The sequence below is a fragment of the Pagrus pagrus genome, assembly GCF_965226575.1.
Source record: "Pagrus pagrus genome assembly, chromosome: 7".
In the NCBI taxonomy this organism is placed as follows: Eukaryota; Metazoa; Chordata; class Actinopteri; order Spariformes; family Sparidae; genus Pagrus; species Pagrus pagrus.
Window position 1 is genome coordinate 8,211,389 of NC_140191.1, and position 12,377 is coordinate 8,223,765.

A 12,377-nucleotide genomic window follows, 5' to 3' on the forward strand; every position below is an offset into this window, starting at 1 on the left:
GCTGAATTTTCTCCTTCTCTTTGTCCTTTCTTTCCTCCCTCGTTTCCTCCGACAGACCCTCCCATGATCACAGACATGAAGAACATGCCGGCCCATTTGGGTAAGACAGCCATCTTGCGCTGTGAAGCCATGGCGGTCCCACCAGCTTCCTTTGAGTGGTACAGGGATGACCACAGGTGAGACCAACAAAGAGTTCAGCACTGTTTTGTGTTTTCTGGACGATCTCTACCAGCTAAATCTAAACCACATGTTTTTCTCCATCATAAAGCAGATGTTTTTTACACATAAAGATGCCAAAAAAAGCCAAAACATTGGCCTTTTGCGTCAGTGTTGATGTGGAAAACTGAGCTTTTGAAGCAATCATGTAAATCTGCTTAGACACAGTTGGAGGCTGTAGTGTTAACTGTAGAACGCAATTCTTCCTCTAACCCACTCATTTTAAATGTCAGTCGAGCCGATCACATAGGTGCTGGCATTAACCGGCAATTTTGATATGTGACATTTATTGTTTAGCGTCTCAGTGCAGCAGCACGGAAATAACAGTGTTAACATGTAGCATTTGAAAGCATCAGTCACACCACTTGTTTTTTTAATAGTTGTCAGACAACAAAAACAAATTACGTTAATGAGAACAGTTAAATTGTAAGTTCAGTGATATTAAAACACAGCATACAGCAGGTGATAATCACAGCGAAATGAAGGGAACAGAGATTTAACCAGCTGAGGCTCAGCAGATTAAGCATCCGTCTTCTTAGATAATTTGTTGCTTGCCAACCAAAAGAGGACGAGGAGGAGATTATTGTTTTGGCATTTCAGTGTGAACAGATATCTTTAGAAAAAATGATCCCAAAAAGCAAAGTCATTTTTTTGCACACAAACAGCATTTTTAGATTCAGCCGGCATGCAGCAGACGCAGTCTTGGCCGCCGTCCATTCGCCTAACCTCTGACACGAGTATTGGTTTAAGATAATCATGTATGTTTTTGCCATCTCCGGAGAAATATTGGCTTGTTGGAAGTCTATTTGCTCTCTATTACCTACACATAATCTGTCCTTCCGAGTTTGAAAAAGGTCCCAGAGAGCATAGCGGAGTGAGGGTGATTTGGCATCAGGCAAAGCAAGACGCACAAGTACTTAGACAAGCTTTTGCCAGCCAGAGATAGCTGTTAATAGAGTATAATGGGCCCCAGCAGGAGGTCTCTCTTATTTATGGACTGTTAGATTTCACTATTAGTACAAGGTGAGACGAGCTGATGTGTGGAGGTGGGGGGGGACTGTGTTGCGTGGTTGTCTCTGGAGGGACGGAGAAAAAAAACGCCTCTTATGCGAGCTGAGTCACCAGGTGTGATGTTATCTCTCTTTTTTTTTTGTCACACTCTTCTTCTCTTTCCCTTCCCGCTTCCTTCCTCCGCTTTTACACCACCGCCGCTACCACCCAGGCCGGTGGAGAGTGACAACACCCTGAGGATCAAAAACGAGAAGACGCGCTCGCTGTTGCTCTTCACTAATGTGACGGAGAAACACTTTGGAAACTACACCTGCTTTGCCTCGAACCGTCTGGGGGCTTCCAACGCTAGCATGCTGCTGTTTCGTAAGTTAATACACAAGTACATGCAGGTGCATGCACACAATGCACAGTTTACACTTGTACGCAAACGCGAGCTTCCACAAAGTACGCTCACTTTTATCCCACGTGGCTATCAATCAACGTGCGGGAGTTTGAACAGATGTGACACGCCAACACAAAACGATGCATATGCACTGACACACTGTTTTTCCCTCTTCCCCCTATCTCATTTCAGCTCTGCACACAGCACAGCATTTTCTCAGCCCTCTCCTCCCTCCTTCTCCCCATTTTCGTTATTCTCCGCCCCATTAAAGCTTTGCTTGCCTATATTACCGTTTCCCTCTCTCTCTCATTCGTCCGCGCTCTCACCCTCCATCTCTCGTCCATACACATTGCTGCATGCACACACACAGACCGTTGCTCTGCTCCGTCCCGTTACGCAAGAAGTTGTCATTTCACTCCAAGCCCAATTCACATTAACTGTCCCCAATGAGCGATTTCCTACCCTTCCATTTCCCGTCACCCCCCCCCCCTCCTCCCCCTTTAGTGCATTCGGCATTACCATCTTAAGTGAGTCCTTCATCTATCCCCTTTCTTCTTTCATTCCTTTACCCATTATCTCGGCCAGTCTCCCTTCAATGACTCACTCCCCCGTCAGACCCATACATCTTCCTGCTCTCTTTTTTCCACCACCGCTGCCTCCTCTGTCAGCCTATCTCTCCATCATCTGTCCTTCTGCCTCCTCTTTCCTTCCTAATCTCCTCCTGCCATCATTAGAACACAACAAACCCCCATTCTGTTCTGGACCAGGCACGAAAAATCGGCTCATAATCGGATACTTTTGTGGCATTTCTATTCAAGCGCTGTCCCTCACTGTCGTTGCCTCCCCTGACTTTGTTTCCCTGCTTTTGTACCTCTTTTGTTCACCATTTTCAAAGGTGCCACATGTAGCGTTTTAACATCAACAACCCACTATCACATCAAAATTGGCTTATTATTGTAATTACCCTCTACCAACGAAGCCATTACTGAGACCATTGGCAGCCTGTACTACACTGTCAGATTATGAGCCACCAGGTTAGATTTTGGAAATCTACTAGACTGAATAATGGCACCAAACAGCAAGAGAGAGGGTTTATTAAGGTTTTCTTGCACTTGTCCTTTCAATCAAAGTGTAATTTTGTGTCCCAAATACAATATTCTTGATTGTACATTGAATGGTATTGAGTTTTGTTTTGCTTTCTGGAGAACAATTCTCAAGTTATCGCTACAGCATTTAATGGCTTTTGTAACCTGAGATTAGCCAAGTAAACACACTGAATCATATTGTTCAGAAGACTTCTCACAGTGGACGTTTAGACTTGTCAAACACGGGTGTAACTTCTACCGAAGCATTAATACACATTCAATTCCATGTAGGTGTTCCAGTTCCAAGGTCTAGTGGCTCTGAACTCTGGCACATGTAACAATGGAGCCATCATAAATGTTATCTGCTGACCTGTGTTTGGCAAGTTAAAATGTCCACCTTGAAGATTTACAACATGTCAAAGGGAAACTTTCTTCGGTATCCTCATAATGCAGGCGGTACATGCAAATGAACAATGGTAAACTTCCCTCACTGTCGCCTGCAAGCAGAAATCCCCTCTCACTGGCCAACAACTGTCTGCCAAGTGATGCATTTCACGCAATCCGGCAGACTTTTGCTTTTGCTGTTGTTTGAACTACAGATTGTGCTTCTGCTGTTTTGTATGCCTGTCAAGAGAGGGCCATCTAGGAACTCTAGTTACCAAATAGACTCATAATTACTAATTACTTAATCATTAGTTAATCTTTTTGTGTACCCTCATGCAAAGGGAAACAATACTGGGTAGTTAGCAAGTAGACTTATTAATTACTTAGTACTTAATCATTACTTACTCTTTAAAGTAAACACTAATTAAGTAATCAGCAATCATTCGTTTCGCCTTACTTGAAAGTGCAAAAATATGATTTAGTAATTAGTAATTAATCAGTCGTTACTAGTTAGTACTTCATTCATTAATATAGTATCTCCCAGTCCTTATTGTGAAGTGCTACAAGCCGTCTCACCAAACTCACATCAAACTGTAAAACGAAGCAGTGCTGATCAAATATAAAACACGATTCTGTTACTGCATTGCCTGTTTCTCACCTCAAATGCTCTCAAAAACATATTTCACTGTTCAGCTGTAGTAAAATAAGTAACCACATTATTTCCTATTTCAAAGTGGATGAGCCAAAACCGAGCATTGCCCTGATCTCAGCACGTAACGCCGCGGCGCAGTTCTTTCTAGTTGCTTTTGAGCAAAATGGAATACTACAGCCATTTTCTCCCTCTTTTCTCTCGTCAGGTCGCACCAATTTCAAGAATATTGAAGTCTTTCTACTGAATAGACAGCTTAGTATTATGAAAAGACTTGACTTTTACCTATGTTACAACCTTCTATATTTATCTATTATGAGTACACTGCTCGAAAAGGGTCCTGACGCATATAAAAAGATACGAGGCTTCAGATGCTGCGATGAGTGTAAGGCTGTTGGAATAAAGGAAAATGTAGTTCTACAGTAATTATGCCAAGGTTTCAGAATTCATTATGTGAATTGTAATGCCTTTAAAAATGTATACAAGCCTTCACATACAGAGACACCCTTACTTCTAGCCTCCCGTTTGTATTTAACTGTGCATATTTTCCCTTCCCCCTCTTCCTCCTCTCTTATTGTGGTCACTCTGTCTTCCAGGGCCGGGGGCTATACAGGGGCGAGGGACCGCTTTGCACGCAGGAATGAGCGTCGGCGTGTGTGTCTGGGTTTCCCTCTCTGCGTTTCTTCTGCTGAAGGTGTAGACATCCACCTGGAGTCGTCCCTAAACGTCCCCGGGAAAAGCCCCGCCCTCCCTCCCCCTCCTCCCCCTCTACGGAAAGGAAGAAGGAAATGAAATTCTTTAATTACGAACCCATCACTGTGAACAAAAATAATATGCATTAATCCAGGAGCCATTGAATCATCGCATAAAACACACAACCGCATTGCTCCCCTTCCACAACCTCAGCACCCTCAATTCAATTTCGAGGTCAAATCATTGTCATTATCTCTTCCTCTCTCTCACACACACTCACACACTCACACACACACAGTCTGTCTCTCTCTATTTGTCTCCCAGAATGCCTTGCAGATTTGTCTGACTTGGTACTCCCCCCCCCCCCTCCCCTCCTCTCCTTGTTCCCCCCTCATCATTACCAACTTGGCTGATGTTGATAGAGAGTGTATATTAATGATTATTGTGTCGGTGATCAATGAGAAAATAGATAATCTAACAACTGGACGATCATTTATGTAATATACTACATAGACTAATGACTCACCTACGATGTTTGCCTTATGGAAATGATAAAGTCACAATATAATGGTGGATATTTATGGAAATTATAGTTATAATGTGGTACTGGCGGTCATGTGACCTTTTTGAAAATTGTCCGATTGGTGGCCATGTGAAGCGTCACCCGTTGATCACACACCTACACACACACACATGTATGGATTTTTAATTTTAACTGTGTAGCAGTGAAGCTGCTGTGAATGATGTCAAAATGTATTTAAAAAAAGGGTGGGTGGTGACGGCGTCGGTCTTAACTACCCCTTTATGTAATTTGGGGGGTTTATACTGAGCTTTCGCATGTGGACACCCTCACTACCCAAACCTTTTCAGCCCCCCCCCGCCCCCTCCACAGCCCCTCTGTTCAATGTGCTCTGTCTAGTCCCCCCCTCGCATCGCTATAGTGGTCTCTGCTCCGTGTCACCCCCTCCCCTCTACTCCCTCCGTCTTCCTCCCCAGTGTAAATATATGCAGTACAGAGGCCACGCCGGCGACCTTCCGGTTTGCCCGGCGCAGAACGACATCCCCCCACCAGCCTCGACTACGCTCCAGTTTTCTGAAGCAGCAAGAGACTGTCCGGTGACAACAAAATCTTCTGTTTCAAAAGCTGCAGCTCCATCCTCTTTGTCGCTTGTTGATAGCATGTACCGGTTAGAAATGTTCCTGTCGTGAGTCCATACTCCCCTACACTCCCTCCCTCCCTCCCCCTCCCCTCCCTGCACTGTGTCTGTTTTACTCTGCAAGGTTACCTGCTTTTACTTTTTTGGTGTTAATAATAGTACAGATGATGATGATGTTAATAAGTATTTGAATAACTATGAATAGTAATTCCATGTGAGAAAAAAAAAAATGAACAAAATCTGATGGTAATGAGCCGTGCGTGGGGAAAATAATTTTTGTACTTTACTCTGAGAAGTCACACACATTGAACAATGGAAAAAAAAGAAACAAAAAAAAAAAAGATGTAAAGTTTTTCGAAGTGATGTGCTCTATTTTGCCATGACAAGCTTTTTAAAAATGCATTTGAAACGGTCTGAGGGATTATTTCATCCGAGTCCAGAGGCAGTGAATGATGATGTAATTTATAATTTGTAACAGTTTATGTATTGGACTCTTTTTTTCTCATGCTGTTAACTGCATCACACACACACATTTACAGCATATTTGTCCACTTATCATAGTGTGTGTCTCCCTCCGACCAGCTAGATAAATGATTTGGATCCATGTCAGTCTCTGGTCGTGGCCGTGAGTCGGTTCTTGTTCGGCCAGACCGCAGGGAGATAAAGATGTAATTAGCCATTACCTGTGGCTGGCTAAGTGAAGGAGCCTGGGCTCCACCTGTCCCTCCTGCCAGCTGGTGATGGCCCCCATAAATCAAGCTCAATCCTGCCACTGACAGGAATCCTCTTCAAGGACAACCTCGCCTTGGTGCGCCAGTGCTGCCTCCAATGTGTACCTGTGACATGCAGGCATGGGCACTACAAAACCCCCATGGCACAATTATCCATCCAGTTCCCCTGCACAGCACAAACAGTGGGAGGTAAGCCCATGTTTCAATACGGTGGCACTCGTTTCTCCGCTGAAACACTGTTCCACTCACATGCAGCGACTATATGCAAATTTGCCATAACGAGCCTGCACGGAGAGATGAGTTTACCCTGGCTGAACCCTGACTACTGCGACCTTAAAGGGGAATAACTCCGTATTGAATCAATTGTCTGAATGTGTTTTGTTTGATTTTGTTCAAACCAGCAATAACCCCTAACTCTACTGTGCAAGAGGTATCAGATATGGTTAAAGCTGTGGTGTAATATCTGAAAAATTTACCATTAACAAGGTATATCAAATAAGTCTGTTGTTGTACTTTTACTGTGTACAGTACTATGAAATGATTGTGAAGCTCTGTTTAAATGGCCCTTACTCTAAAACACTACATGTTGTACTGAAAAAGTCTTGCCATCCGCGATGTAGTTGGGTTTTTCTTGTGTGGCAGAACACACACTGTTCGTGCATGCATCTTGTCGCTCCAGAAGTAATGACGGATTCCATTTCAAGCACAACAGCAGGTCGTTTGGTCAGTGCTTCTTTTCTCTTTCTCCCATCACATTTTCATCCTCTCAGCATCTGTCTTTCATGCTGTATTTCTTTTTTTTCTTTTTTTCTGTTTTCAGTTTCCCACTCACATCCTGTACACCGTTCAATGTGAGCGTCCCACTGGGTTTGTCAGTGGAATATAACATCTGTATGTACATAATCTGTCCTTGATGAAGAAAAAGAACTAAAAAAAAAACAAAAAAAAAAAACAGAAGAAAACATCCACAAAAAAAAAAAAACAAGACAAAACACGGACAAAAAAATAACACACTGTCATGTTTCTCAATGTGGGTTTGAAAAAAGCACGTCAATGTTCGTGTAAGGGTGGATTTTGAAAAAGAAAAAAAAAAAAAAAAAAAACAAGCAAACATTGTATGTTGTGTTCAGATTACTGGGGAAAGGGGTCCGGATGGAGGCGCGATATGACTTGATTGACATGGAGTGGTGATGAAAACGATGTGGGCATTTGTACAGACAAACAAACAGCAAAAGAACATGTTTTTATGAGTCATGATGTATGTAAATGTGTCACACTGCTGGTGGGAGAGAGGAGGACTGGAGAGGGTGTGGGCAAGGAGGCAGCAGATCCCCCCCACCCCCCCTGTGGGTGCACAGTTGGAGGGTAGCTGAGGATGCTGTTGAGAGAGCACCCGGTCCTGTGGGAGGATACCCTGACAATGCAAATCCAAAAGCTGAGAGCCAGAGGGAGATGGGATGACACTAACCAGACAGTGAACTCTCCATTCAGGGGATAGAAGACAGACAGGCGCTCATATTGCATTTCCAAACTTTTGCCGCTCCCGGGGGAAGGTGTACCACGCACTATTTATGTTTCCACTATGTAATATGAATAGTATTACCATAGCCTTGCTCACAAACACAGTCTGGCCTACTTCAAGTGTATAAATAACACCCCAGCTGGGGTTCAATGAGTTTACAGTGATATAAACAAGACGTTTGCTCGGCCCCTAATTACATTTGGCGCACCCTGATGAGAAACTGTTGATTGGCTCTTGTAGCTGGAGGCTATGATGATCTGTTTACAGAATCTTTGTTGATAAGGTGCCGTGAAGTTTTTGTTTAGAGCTCGCAAATCCAGCACGTAGATTACAGTACAAAGCGTCGCGTTGCACTTTAATAGCTGTACTTTTGTTTGTCCGTTTGAATTAAGATTTAATGAATGGGTTTACATAACTGGAGAGGAGGTGAACTGATGGAGTCGTAACAGAATGGCACTTTCTTTGTTTACAGGTCAGTGCAGCGACTTTTTAGAAATAGGGTTTGTACAATACATTAACCGTTTCGGTGCACTGTGCCTTTGCTGAGAAGAGTCGGGTAATGAGGCTCTTTAGTTTGTCAGGCCAGACGCTTCAGTTCCCGAACTGATGCCGTGATATAGTGAATAAACATGGTGCTTCAAGTCAAGACTGTAGACTAGCAGAAGAAGCGTACAGTTAGTCCGGAGAAGGTTTGAATGTACTGCTCTCTTTGTTTTATATGTGGCAGGCCCGGGCTGTAGTCCTTCTTGCGACACCCTCCCGCCATAGAACAGATCCCGGACAGACTTTCAATTCAGAATGGAATGGTTAATCAATACATTCGACTGAATGGCTTTGGAATAGAGCAATTGCTCCCCGGGCCTGCCTTACCAGGTCCCCAGAAGCTGAATTGATCAAGTGTCTATAGACCAGCCTTAGAACAGAGAGCATAATTCATCATGCCTGATACAAGACACCCCTAATTGCACATCGATTTTAAGCCCTTCTCTGAAACTATTTGGGCAAGCTGTAATGTCAGCCCAGTAAACTATGTGTTCAGAGCTGCGGTACAGATCCAGTGAATAAAGAATTAATCGCTTGTTTTTCTTTCAGTCAGTCCTTGTTGGTGTTTGCTTTGCTGCGAAAAATAGTGTCAACCAAACCTGCTTCCGAGACGCACAATTCGCTGAGTGCTGTACTGTTTTATTTTTATTTTATTAGTAACGACAGAGACGTAACCGGGATCATTTTGCAGTTGCCAGTGTCAGCAGCTATTGACACTGTGTATCTAGAGGCTTATATCTGGGTGCAAAGTACACAAAGATAAGGTGTGCGGGTGCAGTACAATATTATATGAAATTATATTTGACGGATTAAAATTTAATAGCGTGAGACAGAGACATGCAGACGTTGCAGCGCAGAGTCAGTACACCAAAAGGATACGCTACACAAGTGACAATTACATATGAATGATTATCATTGTTCTAAATCCCCTGCTCACGTCCTTTACGGCAAAGCATGCCTAATTCCCATACATTATCCTAATTATCCATTGTTTACCAACTATCTACAGGCTCATTCAGTTCTCTTGGGCAAAGTCAATGTTGCAAGTCTATTAAGGCCCAGTACTTTTCCATTACCACAGCTAATGAGTGCATTAGTATACAGCATGCTGGACAGGAGTGTGATGAGGAAAGTCTCCATCTGAGCAGAAGCACACTTCAGGTGTTTGAATCATTGTTAATTAAAAAGTCATCTGACAGTTGCAAGATGTAACTGTACAAGTTGAGCCGCTGTTTAAAACTTCAATCAAAACAGAACGCAAACATTTGCAAACGAACAGTTGTACAAGCCCAGGTGGTAACAGTGTTTAACCCAATCAGCAGAATAAATGTTGGCAATGTAAGTTTCTGCAAACCACAGATACGGAAACTTTACATTTCATTGTGTTAAAACTTTTCAAATTTAAATTTCATTTTGCGACAACGCCGTGCTTATGGTCTTGTTAGGTTTAGGAACAAAAACAACTTGGTTAGGGCGAGAAAAATGTCAGGTTTAGGCTTAAAAATACCTGGTTCTTTCAACATAAACACGGCTGGAAATGTCTCGACGTCTAGTAAGAAATATCCCATTTGGTTGCCACAAACACAGAAAGGACAATGTCTCTTTTTTCTAATTAAAACTATACAGAGGTTTCACACTTACTAATGTTGAAACGCTGTCTTGAACAGTGGTCATTGGCTTGGCAGCATTCTTACCACCATCCCCTTTTCAAGGAGATTTGGCACGAAAGTACATGAGGTTTAAAAATGTTGTCTTTGTGCTGTTTTGAATTGCACAGCGTTCCTTTTTGGGAATCTGTGTTTTGCATGGAGGTCTAGATCAAGATTAGTGTTCTTTAATTGCTGTAGATAGATAGATAGATAGATAGATAGATAGATAGAGTCCAGGTGTTCTGTATATTATTAAAACCTCAGCTTGCAGCAAAGATGTTGGGGCCACAGAGCCAGCAGCCTCGCCCTCTTCCTCACCGCGACCACAGATGGCGCCTTGTCAATCACTCACCTCTCTGAGAAACTCAGCGTCTGGCTAATTAACAGCGTGTCGCACTCCGTCCGTCGAGCGACGGCAACGTTCGCGCAGACCAGGCAACACAATGGAGGCATCTCGCCCACCACGTCTCCCCTAGTCATTAAGTCGCCCACCTCACATCTCCAACATAGAAAGAGTCCCATTACTTGGCCTCTCTGAATCACCAGCCCACGCCTGGCATTTTCCCTGTCAATCAAGCCGGGGGTAAATATTGGTTGTGGTGTTGAGAACTGACAGGAGAAACTTGGATTTCTTTCACATGTGACAGCACCAACTGGTGTTTTTGCGCTGATTTATATTGCAGTTATGAGACGGTGGGGATGGCGGGCTGCAGTGAAGTCACCGATGTGGGATACAAGTGTCTTATTACGGTGCGCGGTGCGCTGGAGGCTGGGATACATGACAGGATGTTTGATAGGGGCTGGTCATGTGCTGTGTGCCTCGAGAGGGCCATGAGAGTGAACAGACTGCAGGAGACCTCGCTGCAGAGTAATGGAAAATGTCTCATTTGGAAACTAATAACAAATTTTACCAGAAGAGAACCCACCGTGTATAATTGAGGGAATGAGTTGGCTTAGGTTAGTGTCGAATGAGGAACCCATCTCTCTCTCTCTCTCTCTCTTCAACTCTTATTCTCTCTCCTCTCTCTCTCCACACACACATTTAGTCCAATTCTTCACATGTGGAGATAACCTGAAAGAAGCTCTGCCCTCCCACCCCTCAGTACCCCAGTTTGCCCACTCTGCCGCTGCTGATATAAATGGCGTGTTTGTATGTGTGTGTGTGCGTGCGTGTGCGAGCGTGTGCGTCTATGTGCAAGTGTGTATTGAGCTCCGTAACGAGCACGAGTAATTCAAAGGGGCTTCATGTTCTAGCATCTAACGGTACGCGTGCATCTGTGCGCGAGCGTGCGTGTCTGTTGTCTGGGCTGCACAGGGCAGGCTTTGTGTGTTTCATTCATAACACAGACCTGAGTTACAGGCGATTGTTACATTTTCTTCAAGATCTCATCAATGTAAACACACGAGACCGATCAAAAAAAAAAATGAGAAAGAAAATAAGAGGAAAGGAAGAAAACATTTGTCTCCCACCCTGACAGATGCTCAGTGCTGTGAAGCGATGATTGTACTTCTTTTTTGATTCGTCTGGTTGTCTTCTTTGACTTTTATTTTTTCCGAGTGTGTCTTTTTTCCTTTTCTTTCTTTCTTTTTTTTTTTTTTTTTTTTTTTTCAAAATCCATGAAGTGGAGTTAAAAATCATATCAAGTGGAGGGAGACAAAAAAATAAAAATCAGTTTTGTTTTTAACAGAACTCACTGTGTGTGGTTTGTTGCTGGAAGCGGGGCTCTCTCTCTCCGCCGGCCCCTGCGGTTGGAAAGGAGGCGAGGTCAGGCGAGTTGCTTCAGCTCGCTGTTTGCTTCCTGCTGAGCAAAGAGCCTCTGCTGTTGTTGTGTTTGCAGGTTCATCTGAGAAGGTGTTTTTTTTTGTTTTTATTAAAACGTCTGCATGTTTGGTTTGATGAGACTCTGTCAGAATAAATGGCTCATATCAAATCACTTGCCAACACATGATATAAATGTTATTAGCGGGTGATAGCTTCATAATAGAAATGATCTGCAGTCATTACCAACTATTAATATGAAAATTAGTCATTTTTAACTAGTATGTCAGGGTTCATTTTGATTCATTGTTAGCTGGGTTGTAGCTAGGCCGTGCACACAAGAGGAAACTCTCCACTTGTCCTCCTCTTGTCAACGACTAACATCTGTGTCTCCTCATCCTCAGCTTCAACACAGCCTCACATGTTTAGTCGTTTACTGTCAAACACAGTGATAATGGTTATTTGGAGCTAATCTGCTCCAATTAAATGTGATAACTAAACAGTATTCCCTTTGTTTAAATCCGTCCAGGGAGGATGAATTTATTTAGTCAAGAGAGGAAAAGCTATCAAGTTGTATTCTTTTTCAATTTGTGTGA

General features: G+C 43.3%; 1 protein-coding gene across 1 annotated transcript in view; it reads left to right on the plus strand.

Moving 5' to 3' along the window:
* The window catches only part of iglon5 (IgLON family member 5), a 115,617-nt gene extending 103,905 nt beyond the window's left edge, over positions 1-11,712 (plus strand). The window contains exons 6-8 of the mRNA XM_084358250.1: positions 56-176; positions 1,439-1,590; positions 4,324-11,712. Coding sequence (XP_084214376.1) covers positions 56-176; positions 1,439-1,590; positions 4,324-4,427 — 377 coding nt within the window. The 3' untranslated portion in view covers positions 4,428-11,712. The remainder of the gene's footprint in view (positions 1-55; positions 177-1,438; positions 1,591-4,323) is intronic.
* The last annotated feature ends 665 nt before the right edge of the window (positions 11,713-12,377 follow it).